General features: G+C 38.8%; 1 protein-coding gene across 1 annotated transcript in view; it reads left to right on the top strand.

Moving 5' to 3' along the window:
* LOC124721941 overlaps positions 1–13,941 on the top strand; it is a 52,677-nt gene that overhangs the window by 25,451 nt on the left and 13,285 nt on the right. Inside the window, exon 3 of the mRNA XM_047247097.1 lies at positions 3,526–3,754. Within this exon, the coding sequence (XP_047103053.1) occupies positions 3,526–3,754 (229 nt within the window). The remainder of the gene's footprint in view (positions 1–3,525; positions 3,755–13,941) is intronic.

Genomic DNA, 13,941 nt, shown 5'->3' with positions numbered 1-13,941 from the left:
ACCTGTATTGAGATATGGGATTTCTCATCTTATGCAGGACACATTTCTAAATACATGGAATCATGTAACTAAAAATTGATAATTTTTTTGTTACAAGGTTTTGCTGTCTTAACAGCAGAAATGGTGTTGTAGTTTCTTTGAAAAAGATGCAGCAGATTTCTTTCCCCAACTTCCCTAATCTGAAGTTGGGCTCTGCCTCCAATGACCTTATTAATGCAGCATTACACATGATATTTCTTCTTTTCTCAGCCTTTCAGGTCAAGACTCACAAGACAACTTTGCACAATAATTGTACATTTCCGTATTAAGGTGGGCTTCGGTGCAAAGCTAATTACAGATACATGTTTCATTTGATGAAACTTTGTCTGAATGCATTGTTTACCTCATAGTTGTAGTCCTAAATGGTTAAAAGGTTCCTCAAGCCATCATGGATAAAATCTCACAGTCTTGTTGAAGCAGACTCATGTTGCAAACGGAGCAATAGGGACTGGTACTGATGAACAGTAAACAGCTGTTAAAAAGCTCTATCCTATTGCAATGTACCATCTCATGTCCCATATATACGGTTTAGTAGTAGTGACTCTTTCTCAGGTGTAATATTACTCAATTGCATTCTATGGCAAGAGCACTCAGTGGTAGTGGTCTCATGCATATTTTAAAATGAGTTTAATATTCTATTATATTTTGACAAAGGCTTCCACTGTGTTAAGTGATGGTTGGGCTTCTATTTCATATCTCAGTGGGATAAAGTTGGACGAGGTTTAAAATTTTGTTGTCTAAAATGCTGGAAAAAAGGTTAAAGCATTTTCACTTGGTGAGTACCTCTCTGTCTGTCTGTGTTTCTCACCATTTCTGTAAAACTTCCACTTGCCTGTATTGCCTAAGTATATTACAGCAGGATATGCCCGATGGTGTTACGTCCTGCTTTATTTACTACATCCTAGTGTGCAACTGCACCTCTTAAGATTAGTATTTTCATCACATCACCGTGTTCTGTAGTTTAATCAGTGACAGATAAACAACATACTATTTCATCACGTGAAAGTCATCACTCCCTTCCACTTCAAGAGAATATAAGCAAGATACGGCAGGATATAGTTTACTGAAGTACTATAACCACCTCTGCTACTTATAGCAGCATTGTCTATAGCAAAGAAGTAACCACAAGCTCTCACATTAAGTATGACATACTGAAAAAAAGAAAGGGGGGGGGGGGGGGTGTCACCTATAGGTGACATGACCATAACACTGTGTAACACTGCCTCTAGTGGGGATATTGATTGTTACATTTCAACCTCTGTTCCAGATAGTTCTAGATCTATTTTCTATGGGAGTGAGATCAGGTGATTAAGTGAGCAAGTTGAGGTGCAATAAGGTTTATGAGTGCTTGTCAGAATAGGAACTTAATTGTGCAGGGCTGTGAATATGGTTGTTGTCCACAATGTATTCATCATGATTTCATCATTATTACGTGGAAGGAATGGCACCACCTGATCAGTGATTATGTTAAAATAAATATCCTGATCCATGTCCACTGACCGAGTGAGGTGGCGCAGTGGTTAGCACACTGGACTCGCATTTGGGAGGACGACTGTTCAATCCCGCGTCCGGCCATCCTGATAACGGTTTTCCGTGATTTACCTAAATTGCTCAGGCAAATGCCGGGATGGCTCCTTTGAAAGGGCATGGCCAACTTCCTTCCCCACCCTTCCCTAATCCGATGAGACCGATGACCTTGCTGTTTGGCCTCTTCCCCCAAACAACCCAACCCAACCCCATGTTCACTGTAACCAAAATCTTTTTACCAAAATTGCAGTACAAAAAACACACTTAAAACTTAATAGAACTACCTCCAACTAAATCCTCCATATACGAGGGTGGGTCAAATGAAAACTTTAAATATTTTTTTAAATATTATATATTTTGCAGAAGTGGTACAAAGCTGTATCACTTTTCAAGATAATCTCCCCCACGCTCAATGCAAGTTCTCCAGCACTTACAAAGTGCATAAATACCTTTAGAAAAAAAATTCTTACGGTAGCCCGCGCAACCAGTTGTGCACTGTGTGGCGTACCTCTTCATCAGAACAGAACTTCTTTCTTCCCATTGTGTCCTTGAGTCATCCAGACATATGGAAATCACTTGGGGCAAGGTGTGGTGAGTATGGTGGATAAGGAAGACACTCAAAATGCAGGTCTGTGATTGTTGCAACTGTTGTAGGGCAGTGTGGGGCCTTGAATTGTCATGTTGCAAAAGGACACCTGTTGACAGCAATCCATGTCGCTTTGATTTGATTGCAGGCCGCAGATGATTTTTAGGAGATTTGGTGATGAGGAATGGTGCCATTCCTTGCTCGCTCTCTTCGTTTCTGGTTGTTGGAAGTGAACCCAGGTTTCGTACCCAGTAACGATTCTTGCAAGGAAGCCATCACCTTCTCGTTCAAAGTGCCGAAGAAGTTCTTCACAAGCATCAACACCTCATTCTCTCATTTCAGGAGTCAGTTGCCGTGGCACCCATCCTGCAGACACTTTGTGAAACTGGAGTACATTATGCAGAATGTGGTGTGCTGACCCATGACTAATCTGTAAACATGCTGCAATGTCATTCAGTGTCACTCGGCAGTTTTCCTTTACTATGGCTTCAACTGCTACAATGTTCTGTGGAGTCACAACTCATTGTGCCTGACCTGGACGAGGAGCATCTTCCACTGAAGTCACACCATTTGCGAACTTCCTACTCCACTCGTAGACTTGCTGCTGTGACAAACGTGCATCACCGTGCTGAACCTTCATTTGTCAATGAATTTCAGTAGGTTTCACACCTTCACTACACAAAAACCAAATAACAGAATGCTGTTCTTCCCTGGTGCAAGTCGCAAGTGGGGTGGCCATCTTTATACTGATACTGTGATGGTATGTGTGCATCTGCACTATGCTGCCATCTACAGGCCATTCTGCATGCTGTTTGTAGCACGCTTATCAACTTACAGGATAACGGCGCGAAATTTCGATTTGTTATTACAAATTTAAGGTTTTCGTTTGACTCGCCCTCATACTGCAGACCAAATGCCTCATTGGTCCATTGATGCACTCAGTGTCTTGCATCATTTGAAAAGAGGCAAAATCAGTACTCATTAGACCCCTCTACAGTCCCTCAGTCTGCGACTGTCCAGTTTCTGTGTTGTTTGGCCCACTGAATACATCCTCCTTCGTGTGATTCTGTGAGCAATAGTGTTTTGGAAGGTACTCAGCTCCAAATGTCAACTGCATGCAATTCCCTTCTCAATGTTCACTGAGGTATCTGCTTGAGGTAACTAACTCTACGATTGTCAATGCGGCTCACTTTTGAATGTCTTTACTGACTTAAATTGTGTTTTTTTTTCTGTTTTGATATTCTTAATTGATGTTTAAAATATGATTGTCAATGTTTATGTCAAAATAACTAGATTCTAAACCTTTGGTATTAGTATAGTAAAGTACATTTGCTAAATCTCCATGCTGATCATTCATTTTTATTTTTGGACAGAAAAGTACTATTTACATGCGTCAGACCAAGAGCACCAAACTAAGCAGAGCCCACTTGAAGAGTGTGTTTGTTGCAAATGATTTGGAATATAATTTAGGCCATCTAACACCACCTTCATTCAATTTGCTTGAAGGACCAGAAATTTTTGTCCAGCTGGATTCAACCGATAATCTTGAAGAAATGGTTGATTCTAATGAAGAATTAGAGCAATTTCAACCAAAAATAGCAGGTAATTACGTAGCTTCCTACTGTAATATGCAGTTATGAGTTTGGAAAATACGGTCAGATATTTAAAATCAGAATGTACTGTGATTGTACTGACATTTTGTTCCGTTTTGACCTCTTTGGTGTCTGTTGGGCATGTGTAAGTACTTTAAGTTTGTATAGACTGGGGACTAAGTACTTTATACTCACTAAAGTACTGTCTGTGAGAAGTTTAATTGCTTGAACCTAAAATACATCCAATAGATTTTTTCCATCAGACGAAAACCTCTTTTGCTCCAGCAGAGTTTCCTCAAAGAAATATTCCATAGTGCAAGTGTGTATGAAAAAAGATATAGTATACTGTAAGCATGAGCTCTTTACTCACACAATCCTTCAGTTTCCTAACGAGATATAAACGTCATTCCAGTTTACTGCAGAACTTTTCTGCATAGCATAATTTACTATCAGTTTATATACCTAACAATTTTACAGAATGTTCGATTTTATTTTGTCTATTTTTATTTAATGTTGACCTATTTTCATTTGAATCAATGAGCTACCTTTTCCACCATGGAGTTGTTGATTTGTTCAGCAATATTCATATTGTAACAGATTGTGTATCAGGACCTACCTTCCACACTAAGGCCAGTGCCACACTCTAAAAGTCTTTCAGGTACTTAAAGGCAAACAAATGAAGAAATCAATAGTGACAGTGAATTTGATGGCAATGAAGAAATGATAACATCTCTTGCAATATATGATCCACTGTACCAGGACACTTGTAGAGGTTCAGCACCACACTTATAAATGCAGGCAGATTTTTAGTGTGTGATATAAGGCTAAGTAAACAAAAGACAGAACTGGTTGATTTAAGGTTACAGGAATATAATCTTCTCCACCTAACTACCAACATCATCAAATTTAGACACAGAGAAGGTATTTTTATTTTCTACTTCGCAAGCCAGTGACATTTTGTAACACTGTTGCATGCTTAATGAAAGCACTCATGTTCAGAAACGAACCACAGGAGTGGCCAATGCCAATTTGGCTAAAGAAAGTTATGAAACTTTAGAAGATATTCTCAAATTAATTAAATACAGTGAGCATAAGTGATTTCAAAATAATTTCATTGTTACTGGGAATTCAACAAGGCTGCACAAAATACGATTGTTTCCTATGCAAGTGAGAAAGTAGTGATAGCAAAGGCCATCACATAAAAAAGAAATGGCCTGAACGAAATTGGAAAGTGGGTGAAGAAAAAAAAAGTTAAATGTCAAAGCCTGGTAGCTCAAGAAGATATCCTTCTTCCATCTCTTCACATCAAACTCAGTTTAATTAAACACTCTGTAAAGGCAATGGATCAAACTGGCAGAGGGCTTGCCTATCTTCCTGAAAAATTTCCTTGTCCTACAGCAGAAAATAAATAAATAAAAGGTGTATTTGTAGGCTGTAAGGTCAGGGAACTTCAGCTAAATCAGAATTTTGGAACATATAAGTGTGAGCATGGTAAACTTTTTAAGAAAATTTCAGAAAACTTCAATGGAGGAAGAAGACAAGCTGCAAATTACAAAGAAGTAGTGGATCAGAGGATAAACACTTGTCAATATCTTGCCTGCAACATGTCTTTGACAGTACACTTCCTGGGCTCTCGCAATGATTTTTCCCATGAAAACCATTAAAAGACAGTGAGAAGGGAAGTGGATGCCTACAATGTTGGCAGACTATTGCTGGAGTATCATTTGAGACAAGAAAGACACTCCATACAAGAGAACAAAATGAGATATGTAATTTTTTTATTGCCACATTTGCCCCCCCCCCCCTCTCTCTCTCTCCCCCCCCCCCTCCCTCCCTCCCTCTCCCTCCCCCCTCTCCTCTCCTCCCCTCCCCCCACCCCTGCCTGCCTGCCTTCCCTTTGATGAAAGTACATGCTAGAAGTGAATTCTTTTATAAGAACAGCCTCGGACATCACCCTCCTGGGCTTCTGTAATATGCCATTTAGATTATTTAACTGAAATTCTTGAATTCCGAACAAATAAGCTAACATTTAAATACTAATAGATTAGATAAAAATGGACATTCTGATTAAAGTGTCCACGGCAGAGAAAAACTGAAAACAGCTTTTGACCGATCTTTGATATTGCTATAAAAATTTACAGCTTTTAAAAGGCACAGCTGTTTCTAAATTAATCACCCAAATTTTGTGAATGGTGAATCAAGTGTTCCCAATATTCTCAATTATCTAAACAATTTGCAACAGGAGGTTCTGGGACTCACTCTACAAATGTTTCTCATCATTATTTTCTGAGCAGTGGAGAATGTTAGAACAAGATGAACTTCCACAAAAAGTAATTTCATATGATATGGTGTCAGACCTAGTGGTGTAGCGGTAAAGCAAACGTGCCTGAAAACTAGAGAGATCATGGGATCAGATCCTGGATAGACCTTGGAAATTTTCAGTTTACCTTTAATCTGACCTTTATCTCTTAATGATGTGAGGATTTGCCACGTACGACATGTGGTTCAGATTCCACACCAAACTGTAAGTCCCATATTCCTAGTAGGATAACTGGAGTAGGTTGGGGACATGAAAGTCGCCGAAGTGGCATCCAGTCAAAAGATTTGCATGCGGCCGTTGAACTAAACACAGTTATTATTATTTTTATTATTATTATTTGATGGAGTGCATACAAATAAAATAAACTGTCATTGTGATTGTCTGCTCTTTGACAAGAGAAACTGTGAAAGTGGTTGAGCTCGGCCTCTTTACTGTTTGAGGTATGAGATGTTTCCAGTTTAGCTTTCAGTCAGTTGAAAATCTAGAAACTTGACTCTATAAATTCTGTCATAGTTGGTTGTTTCACTGTCTATTCTTCAGAGTTTTTGTGGCTTAAGCAACACTGCATGAAATATTTCAAGTTTGGATTGCATGAAAGAGAGTTAACAGTAAACCAGTTGATGACTAAGGTGGTGATGTGACTGTGGTTGATAAAATGTCATTTACGTTGCTGAACTACACGCTGACAAGCAAACAAATTTTCTCTCGTGATTTCCACCTTCAGATCACTAGCATAAATCAGAAAAATCTTGTCAGAACACCTTCCCTCTTCAGATACAGCACAGACATGTTGTCATGCTGGCTACTGTGGCATGTCAATCCATTGTGAAACAGTGCTGCGGAATTAGCCGAGCGGTCTAAGGCACTGCAGTCATGGACTGTGCGGCTGGTCCCAGCAGAGGTTTGAGTCCTCCCTCGGGTGTGTGTGTGTGTGTGTGTGTGTGTGTGTGTGTGTGTGTGTCCTTAGGATAATTTAGGTTAAGTAGTGTGTAAGCTTAGGGACTGATGACCTTAGCAGTTACGTCCCATAAGACTTCACACACATTTGAACATTCTTTTTTTGTGAAACAGTCTGTGAATGCAAATTCTAAACGGTTTTGTAAAGAAAATGAAATTACGTGCAAGATCATCTTGTGCTCAGTGTATCATTGTCAAGGAAAGTCATGGTTGGTTTCATGTACCACGGATTATTTTGCACGAGAAAGTGTAATGAAGTGGAAGTAGTCTTTTTACATTTACATCGCTGATTAATTTGTAAATATGGTTACATGCTGAACATATCTAAGCCTTTCCAGTAATTCCTACCCTCCACCTATTCCCTGTTACTACAATAGAAATTCTTCTGTGAAGTAGAAGAAAACTTTCTCAGTTTGTTATCAAATTTTTACTCTGCTGTCTGTCAAACGTTTTGTATCATCAGGTAAGTGATCAAAAATTTTTGTTAGTGTTATGCACCCTTTTCCGTGCTAAAGACCACCTTAATGTGGAGCAATGAATGTCATTTTACCTTGTGGTATTGTAATTATGTACATCATTGTTCCTTTGGAACGGTAGTGGATTATTTACAACAAACTTCATGAGGGAATAAGTGTACTGTGAAGCAGTAGTCAGAATGCCCAATTCCTTAAACAAATGTCTGTAAGATGATTGTGGGCGAGCACCACGTATTATTCTTACAACGTGTTTTTGAGGAATGAAGACTTTCTTTCTTAATGATGAGTTACGCCAGAATATTAGTGCATGTAACATTATTGAGTGAAAATATGCAAAATGTGTCAACTACCTGATTTGTCTCTCCTCCAGGTTTGCATTGAATCGAAGTGCAAGTGTGGCTTAACTAACGTGTTTATTCCAGTTCAAAATCTTGTAAACATGAGTACCTAAGCATTTTGAAGTTCTCACCCTATTTATTATTTTCTCACCATGTGTTCCACGTATCATTGTTGTTGTAATCCTAGATGTGCAGAACTGAATATGTTGTTGAGCGTGAGGTTTGGTGGTTTTGGTACATTACATAAATAACATAATAAATTCCATAAAACTCCAATTTGGGAATACTATGATTCACACAGTCAAATGCCTTAGATAAATCACAGAAAATACCAACCAGTACTATTTTATTACTTAATACTTGTATTATTTTGTGAATGAACATGTCAATGGCATACTCAGTAGGGTAACTCTTGTGAAATCCAAACTGTTTCACTGAGGATATTACTGTTACTAAGGTGAGATACTACTTTAGAATACATCACCTCAAAAATTTTGAAAGTTGTCAGCAGTGAAAAAGGCCAGTAGTTATTGACATCTCTTATCGCCTTACTTAAAAAGGGGCTTAGCAACAGCATATTATACTCTCTCTGAAAAAAAAGTCATGAGTTAGTAATGCATTACATATTTCAGATAAGAATGGCCTTATTTTATGGGAACAAATCTTTAGTACTCTGTGAAACGCTATCAAAGCCAGATGAGTTTTTATTTATGATAGAATGTGTAATTTTCTTAATTTCAGAAGGAGAAGGTGGTGATACAATTTTATGAGAGTTTCTTTTTCAAAGGTGTGCTGTGGTTTTTCTCTTGAACTGTTTGTCCCTGTGATTTCTACTACATGTAAGAAATGATTATTGAATATACTGGCTCATCATTTGTAGCCCTTCCATTCAGTTCATTAGTGATGTTATCCTGTTCTGTGGCTGATTATCCTGTCCCTTGTTTCACTACATTTCCTATAGGCTTAAGTCTTTTGTTGGAACTACTGATTTCTGATATTAAATGCACATTGCTTGTTTTTTTAATAACATTTTTAGTAATTTTGTGTAGTTTTTGTAGTGCACGACTACTCCAGATCTGTACTTGTTCGTGCCAACAGATACATTTCCTTTTTCATTTCACATGGTACTTCAACGCCTCTAGTGATCCATGGCTTTTTACATGACTGTTTAACATTATTTCTGGTTACTTCATTATGAAACCTATTTTCAAATAACACAAAGTTATCATGAAATAGATAAAATCTAATGTTAGCATTTGTTTTATCGTGAATGAAATTCACCTCTTGTAAACTATTCTCAAAAACATTTATCCTGGAGTCATTAGTTATTCTAACGGATTTCCACTGACAAGTATCCATACTGTAAGGCAGTATGTTATTTATCCTTACTAACTGTGCCTCATGATCACAATCATGATTTGTCACTTGGTAAACAGTTGTTTTCTTGCTTTGAGCTTCACCAAAGAAAACATTATCAATTAGCGTCCTACTGCCTTTATCCACCTTTGCTGGAAAGTTCATTACTGAGATCAAACTGTAGGATCTGATTAAGGTTTCCAGATATTTTTCCTACCAGAATCCTTCAGAAAATCTGCACTGAAGTCACCATAGACTTAACTATGTCCTCCTGTCTGATAAATAGCATAGTAACACTTCAAAATTTCACAGTGGGTATCTGTATACAGTTACAACTAAAAGTGAACTTTTTTCAATGTCAGTTCACAAGCACACACTTCTGTGTTCTGATCACTAGAAAATCTACTTATCTCAGTGTTTCTGAACTTGTGTTCCATCTTAGTATATGTGACAACTCATCCTTTTCCCATATTAGTTCTGCACGAGTAAGCTGTTAGAATGTAATATCTTTTACATGTAACTTACATAACCCTGTGGGTATGTGGTGCCGAGTCAGGCACAGAATGTTGATCTTTACAAAGCTCTCTAAATTTTCCAGACAAGAAGCACTTCTGCTTTATTATTCAGTCCTCTAATATTTTAATGAAATAAGCTACATTTTCTTTTCTGTGCATACTTAAGCATTTTGTGAGACTCTTCTGTTATTTTGGCTTATTTCAAAACAGGGTGCCTTAATCCTGATTCTAACCTAAAAAAGTTACCTCTCTGACTCCAGTAACCACAGGGACCCTAATTTGAGTGATGCTGGGCCCCTTGTATATTTTCTGTAAGACGCTCAGCCAACCTGTTTTTCCCTCTCCTATTAAGGTGTAGACCAAGTCTAGTATATCCCCACCTCACAATTGTAGCAACAGGCACTGCACTTATATGAGATTTCATTCCAGTCACCAGCAGCCTGCTCAACTCAGATGTTCACACGACTCACAGCAGTGTTAATCCAGGATTGGTCATGGTATTTTAGGACCTCCTCAAAACTCATATCTCTGTGTGTGTGTGTGTGTGTGTGTGTGTGTGTGTGTGTGCGCGTACTGTTGTAGTTGCTACTCGCTACTCTTCTATTTGTTCCAGGTCATCCTTAATATGTGAGAGTGGCTGGAAATGAGAGAGAATAAACTTTGGCTGCTTAAACTGATCATTTGACTGGCATACTGCCATCCCAAAAGAGTGATTTGCTCTCAATTCTGTCAGCCACAGAGTGTAGCACCTAAATGATTTTTTTCCTACATAATTGAAAATCGTGCTTCAGAAAAAAATCATCCTGTCATGTGTGGAAATATCCTAATTGTTCCTCCTTTTGTTGCTATAAATAACAAACATTCAAAATCAAAGAGCTCAGACCATTCTCACTACCCTTACATCAGTTTATTCTCACATCTTCCAGCCTGGCAGCTACTAAACGTGTTGAAAATTGTGAGACTATAAGAATGTGCGAAAGGCAACATTTTTAACTTTCCACCACAATACAGAAGTACAAACTATACATGAGGACTATTCGGAAAGGAAGGAATGACAGGTCGTGAAATGGAAACCACAGTGAAAATCAAAACGGTTTTATCTGCAACAGTTATCTACAACTGGCCTACAGCACGTTGTCTGTGCTAAAATGTTGTCTTCATAGCCAGCAGTTCATGTCAGCAGAGATGAAACTCAGAGGGAGACAATTACAGGCTGTATTGTGGGTAATCAAACATTTCCAATTGAAGACGATGCCGGATCGTCTTCATTGCCCCTCCAGGATGCGGCTGAGAATTGTCTTGAAGAAGAAAACACTTTTACAGTTATGTAGTATTGGCTGCATAGCTTCAGGCAAAATTTCTCACCATGCCCTTGTACTTGGCGGGAGACACTATTGTTCTAGGGATCTTTATGTGCTCCCTGTGTGCTCAGAACTAAAAAGAACGACATAACGCAATCAATGGGCATACTAGAGACACTGCCCAACACACCTGTGCAAAACTTCATCAGATTTTCACTGTGGTTTCCATTTTGCCACTGATTGTTCCTTACTTTCCGGTTGGTTGGTTGGTTTTTGGTTCGTTGGTTGGTTGGTTTGGGGGATTAAAGGGACCAGACTGCTACGGTCATCAGTCCCTTACTTTCCGAATAACCCTCGTAGTTTCAGAAATGTTTTTGTGGATATTGTCTCTCTGATTGCTCTAGATACTTGCAGCTGTTTGTAGGTATTCCATTTGAATAGCTTTTGTAAGGTGTGCTGTGCTGTGGGTGGTTTTTGCATTGATAGGACTCTTCAGTGGTGGTATTCTTCTGAGTAGCTTCTTTTTTTTTTTAAAGACAATGGTGCTCGTAGTTGAAGGTAAACAGATTAAAAATTCTTATGAATTGACTTTCTGTACACCTGTACCATACGTACAGCCAAGTGAAATGTGTGCACACAGTTCCCAAATGATGAATTTGTTTGGGGCTGTACTTTTCTATACTAAAATAATATTCATTTGGAATATCAAAGTGTAAGTAGCAGCAAACAGTGCACAAAGTATGTGTGATACTGTTAATAATCACTGAAAAAAAAACGGCTCTGAGCACTATGGGACTTAACTTCTGAGGTAATCAGTCCCCTAGAACTTAGAACTACTTAAACCTAACTAACCTAAGGACACCACACACATCCATGCCCGAGGCAGGATTCGAACCTGCGACCGTAGTGGTCGCGCGGTTCCAGACTGTAGCGACTAGAACCGCTCGGCCACTTCGGTCGGCCAATAATCACTGAGCTCCATAGAATGTGAATGGTGCTGTTCTTATAATTCTCTTACTCAATAAGGTGGCAAATCAGTCAAGTCCCTTGACTCTTATTCAGGAGTAGTGAAGTTCAAATTTGTGTCCAAACATTAGCATTCTAAAACAAAATTAATGAAGAGCACCATTGTCCATAAATGTGCAAACTAGTGTAAATTTTGCTATACACACTGAATGCTCGTTTTTGGTGAAGAATAAACAGGACTAATCTCCTAGCATAATGGCACCTTCATAAAGCTGTGGGTACGCAGTGTTCAATGACACCATTTGGTTCCTGCAGTGAAATCTAACCATTGTTAAGGAATATAACTGTGGAACCCAATCAAAAAGTGTGTAACATCAATTATCAGTCATTGACATGCAGTGTAGCCAGTAACTACACTTGACTGAATCTTAGGGATGCTGAATCATTGCTTTCCACTGTCTGAACAGTGGAGCTCAAAACTGTTAATAATAAAGAGAGTGTGGTACAATTCTTTGCTGGAGAACTGGGTGCAATGGTTATCACAGTGGTTTTTTGTTTGTGAGAAGTGGGGTCCAAATCCCGGTCCATCTATTCGGATTTAGGTTCAGATATTCTATGGTTTTCTAAATCATTAAGGCAAATGTGGATTGGTTGCTTTGGAAAGGACATCGCTGACTCCCTTCTGTATCTTTGTCTCGTCAGAGCTTATGGTGTAACTTGCGTTACCTTGTAACTAACTAATGGGGGATTAAACCGTAATCTTCCTTCCTTTTTGTTTAATGCGGATGAATTATTCTGTGGAGAATAACTTTTAGGAACTGACAGATTGGTATTTGGTATGGTCCATTCTGAAATGCCTTCACAGTGTGAATAATACACGACTGCCAATCAGTAACTTGCGTTACCTTGTAACTAACTAATGGGGGATTAAACCGTAATCTTCCTTCCTTTTTGTTTAATGCGGATGAATTATTCTGTGGAGAATAACTTTTAGGAACTGACAGATTGGTATTTGGTATGGTCCATTCTGAAATGCCTTCACAGTGTGAATAATACACGACTGCCAATCAGTGGCACACCCGCAACCAGCCCTGCTGATTTAGGTTTTCCGTGATTGTACTAAATTGCTTCAGGCAAATGCCGGGATGGTTCCTTTGAAAGGACACGCCTGACTTCCTTCCCCATACTTTCCCAATCCACTGGGACTGATGACCTTGTTCAGTCCCCCTCCCCCCCCTCCACTCCCCCCCCCCCTCCCTCCCCACCCACCTCTCAGCCAACCAACCAGTGGCACACATTTGGCCCCCATGACCCTCACTATTTGCACTTTGTTCAGTTCACATAATGTGATACAAACAGTTCTGGTGAAAGACTTTTGCATGAAAACTGAAAGCGATATTACTTACAACCACAGTTTAAAGTCAGCCTGGCCTGTTTGATCTTTACACATTGAAGATGGCAACAAATGCTGTACATATTAGTGTGTTTCGGTTCCTTATCAAGATGTGTATTTTGTAAATCCCTCACTCTTGAACATCAAATGTGAAATTTGTCCAAAATCTCATGATCAAATAACAAAATTTGAAAATCTGTAATGAGCATACTGTGCTTTTGTTAATTGTTCATTTTTGTCTGCTGTGACTGTTACAACAAAAAAACACAGGCCCTCATAGTTTTGGATTTTATATAATATCAGACATCCTGTATTTTACTGCAGTTTCCAGGAATTAATAAAGTTTGTCAATAATAGTAGGTATGTTGAAAACTATTCCGTTTGTTTAATTGTGTTATGAAGGCAACTGTTAGCTATACACAGCTTGCTTCAAATGCAGGTTTGGGACAGGAATGGTGTGGACAACAGTAATGCTTTGTTGAGACAGTGTGGTGCAGTTTTGTAATTTAATTGTGTGATAATTGGATGTAAATTTGAGAGGGGCACTGCTAGCCTGAAATCATATACAGATTTTC

The sequence above is a fragment of the Schistocerca piceifrons genome, chromosome X, assembly GCF_021461385.2.
Source record: "Schistocerca piceifrons isolate TAMUIC-IGC-003096 chromosome X, iqSchPice1.1, whole genome shotgun sequence".
Lineage (NCBI taxonomy): Eukaryota > Metazoa > Arthropoda > Insecta > Orthoptera > Acrididae > Schistocerca > Schistocerca piceifrons.
This window is presented reverse-complemented; position numbering and strand designations above follow the sequence as displayed.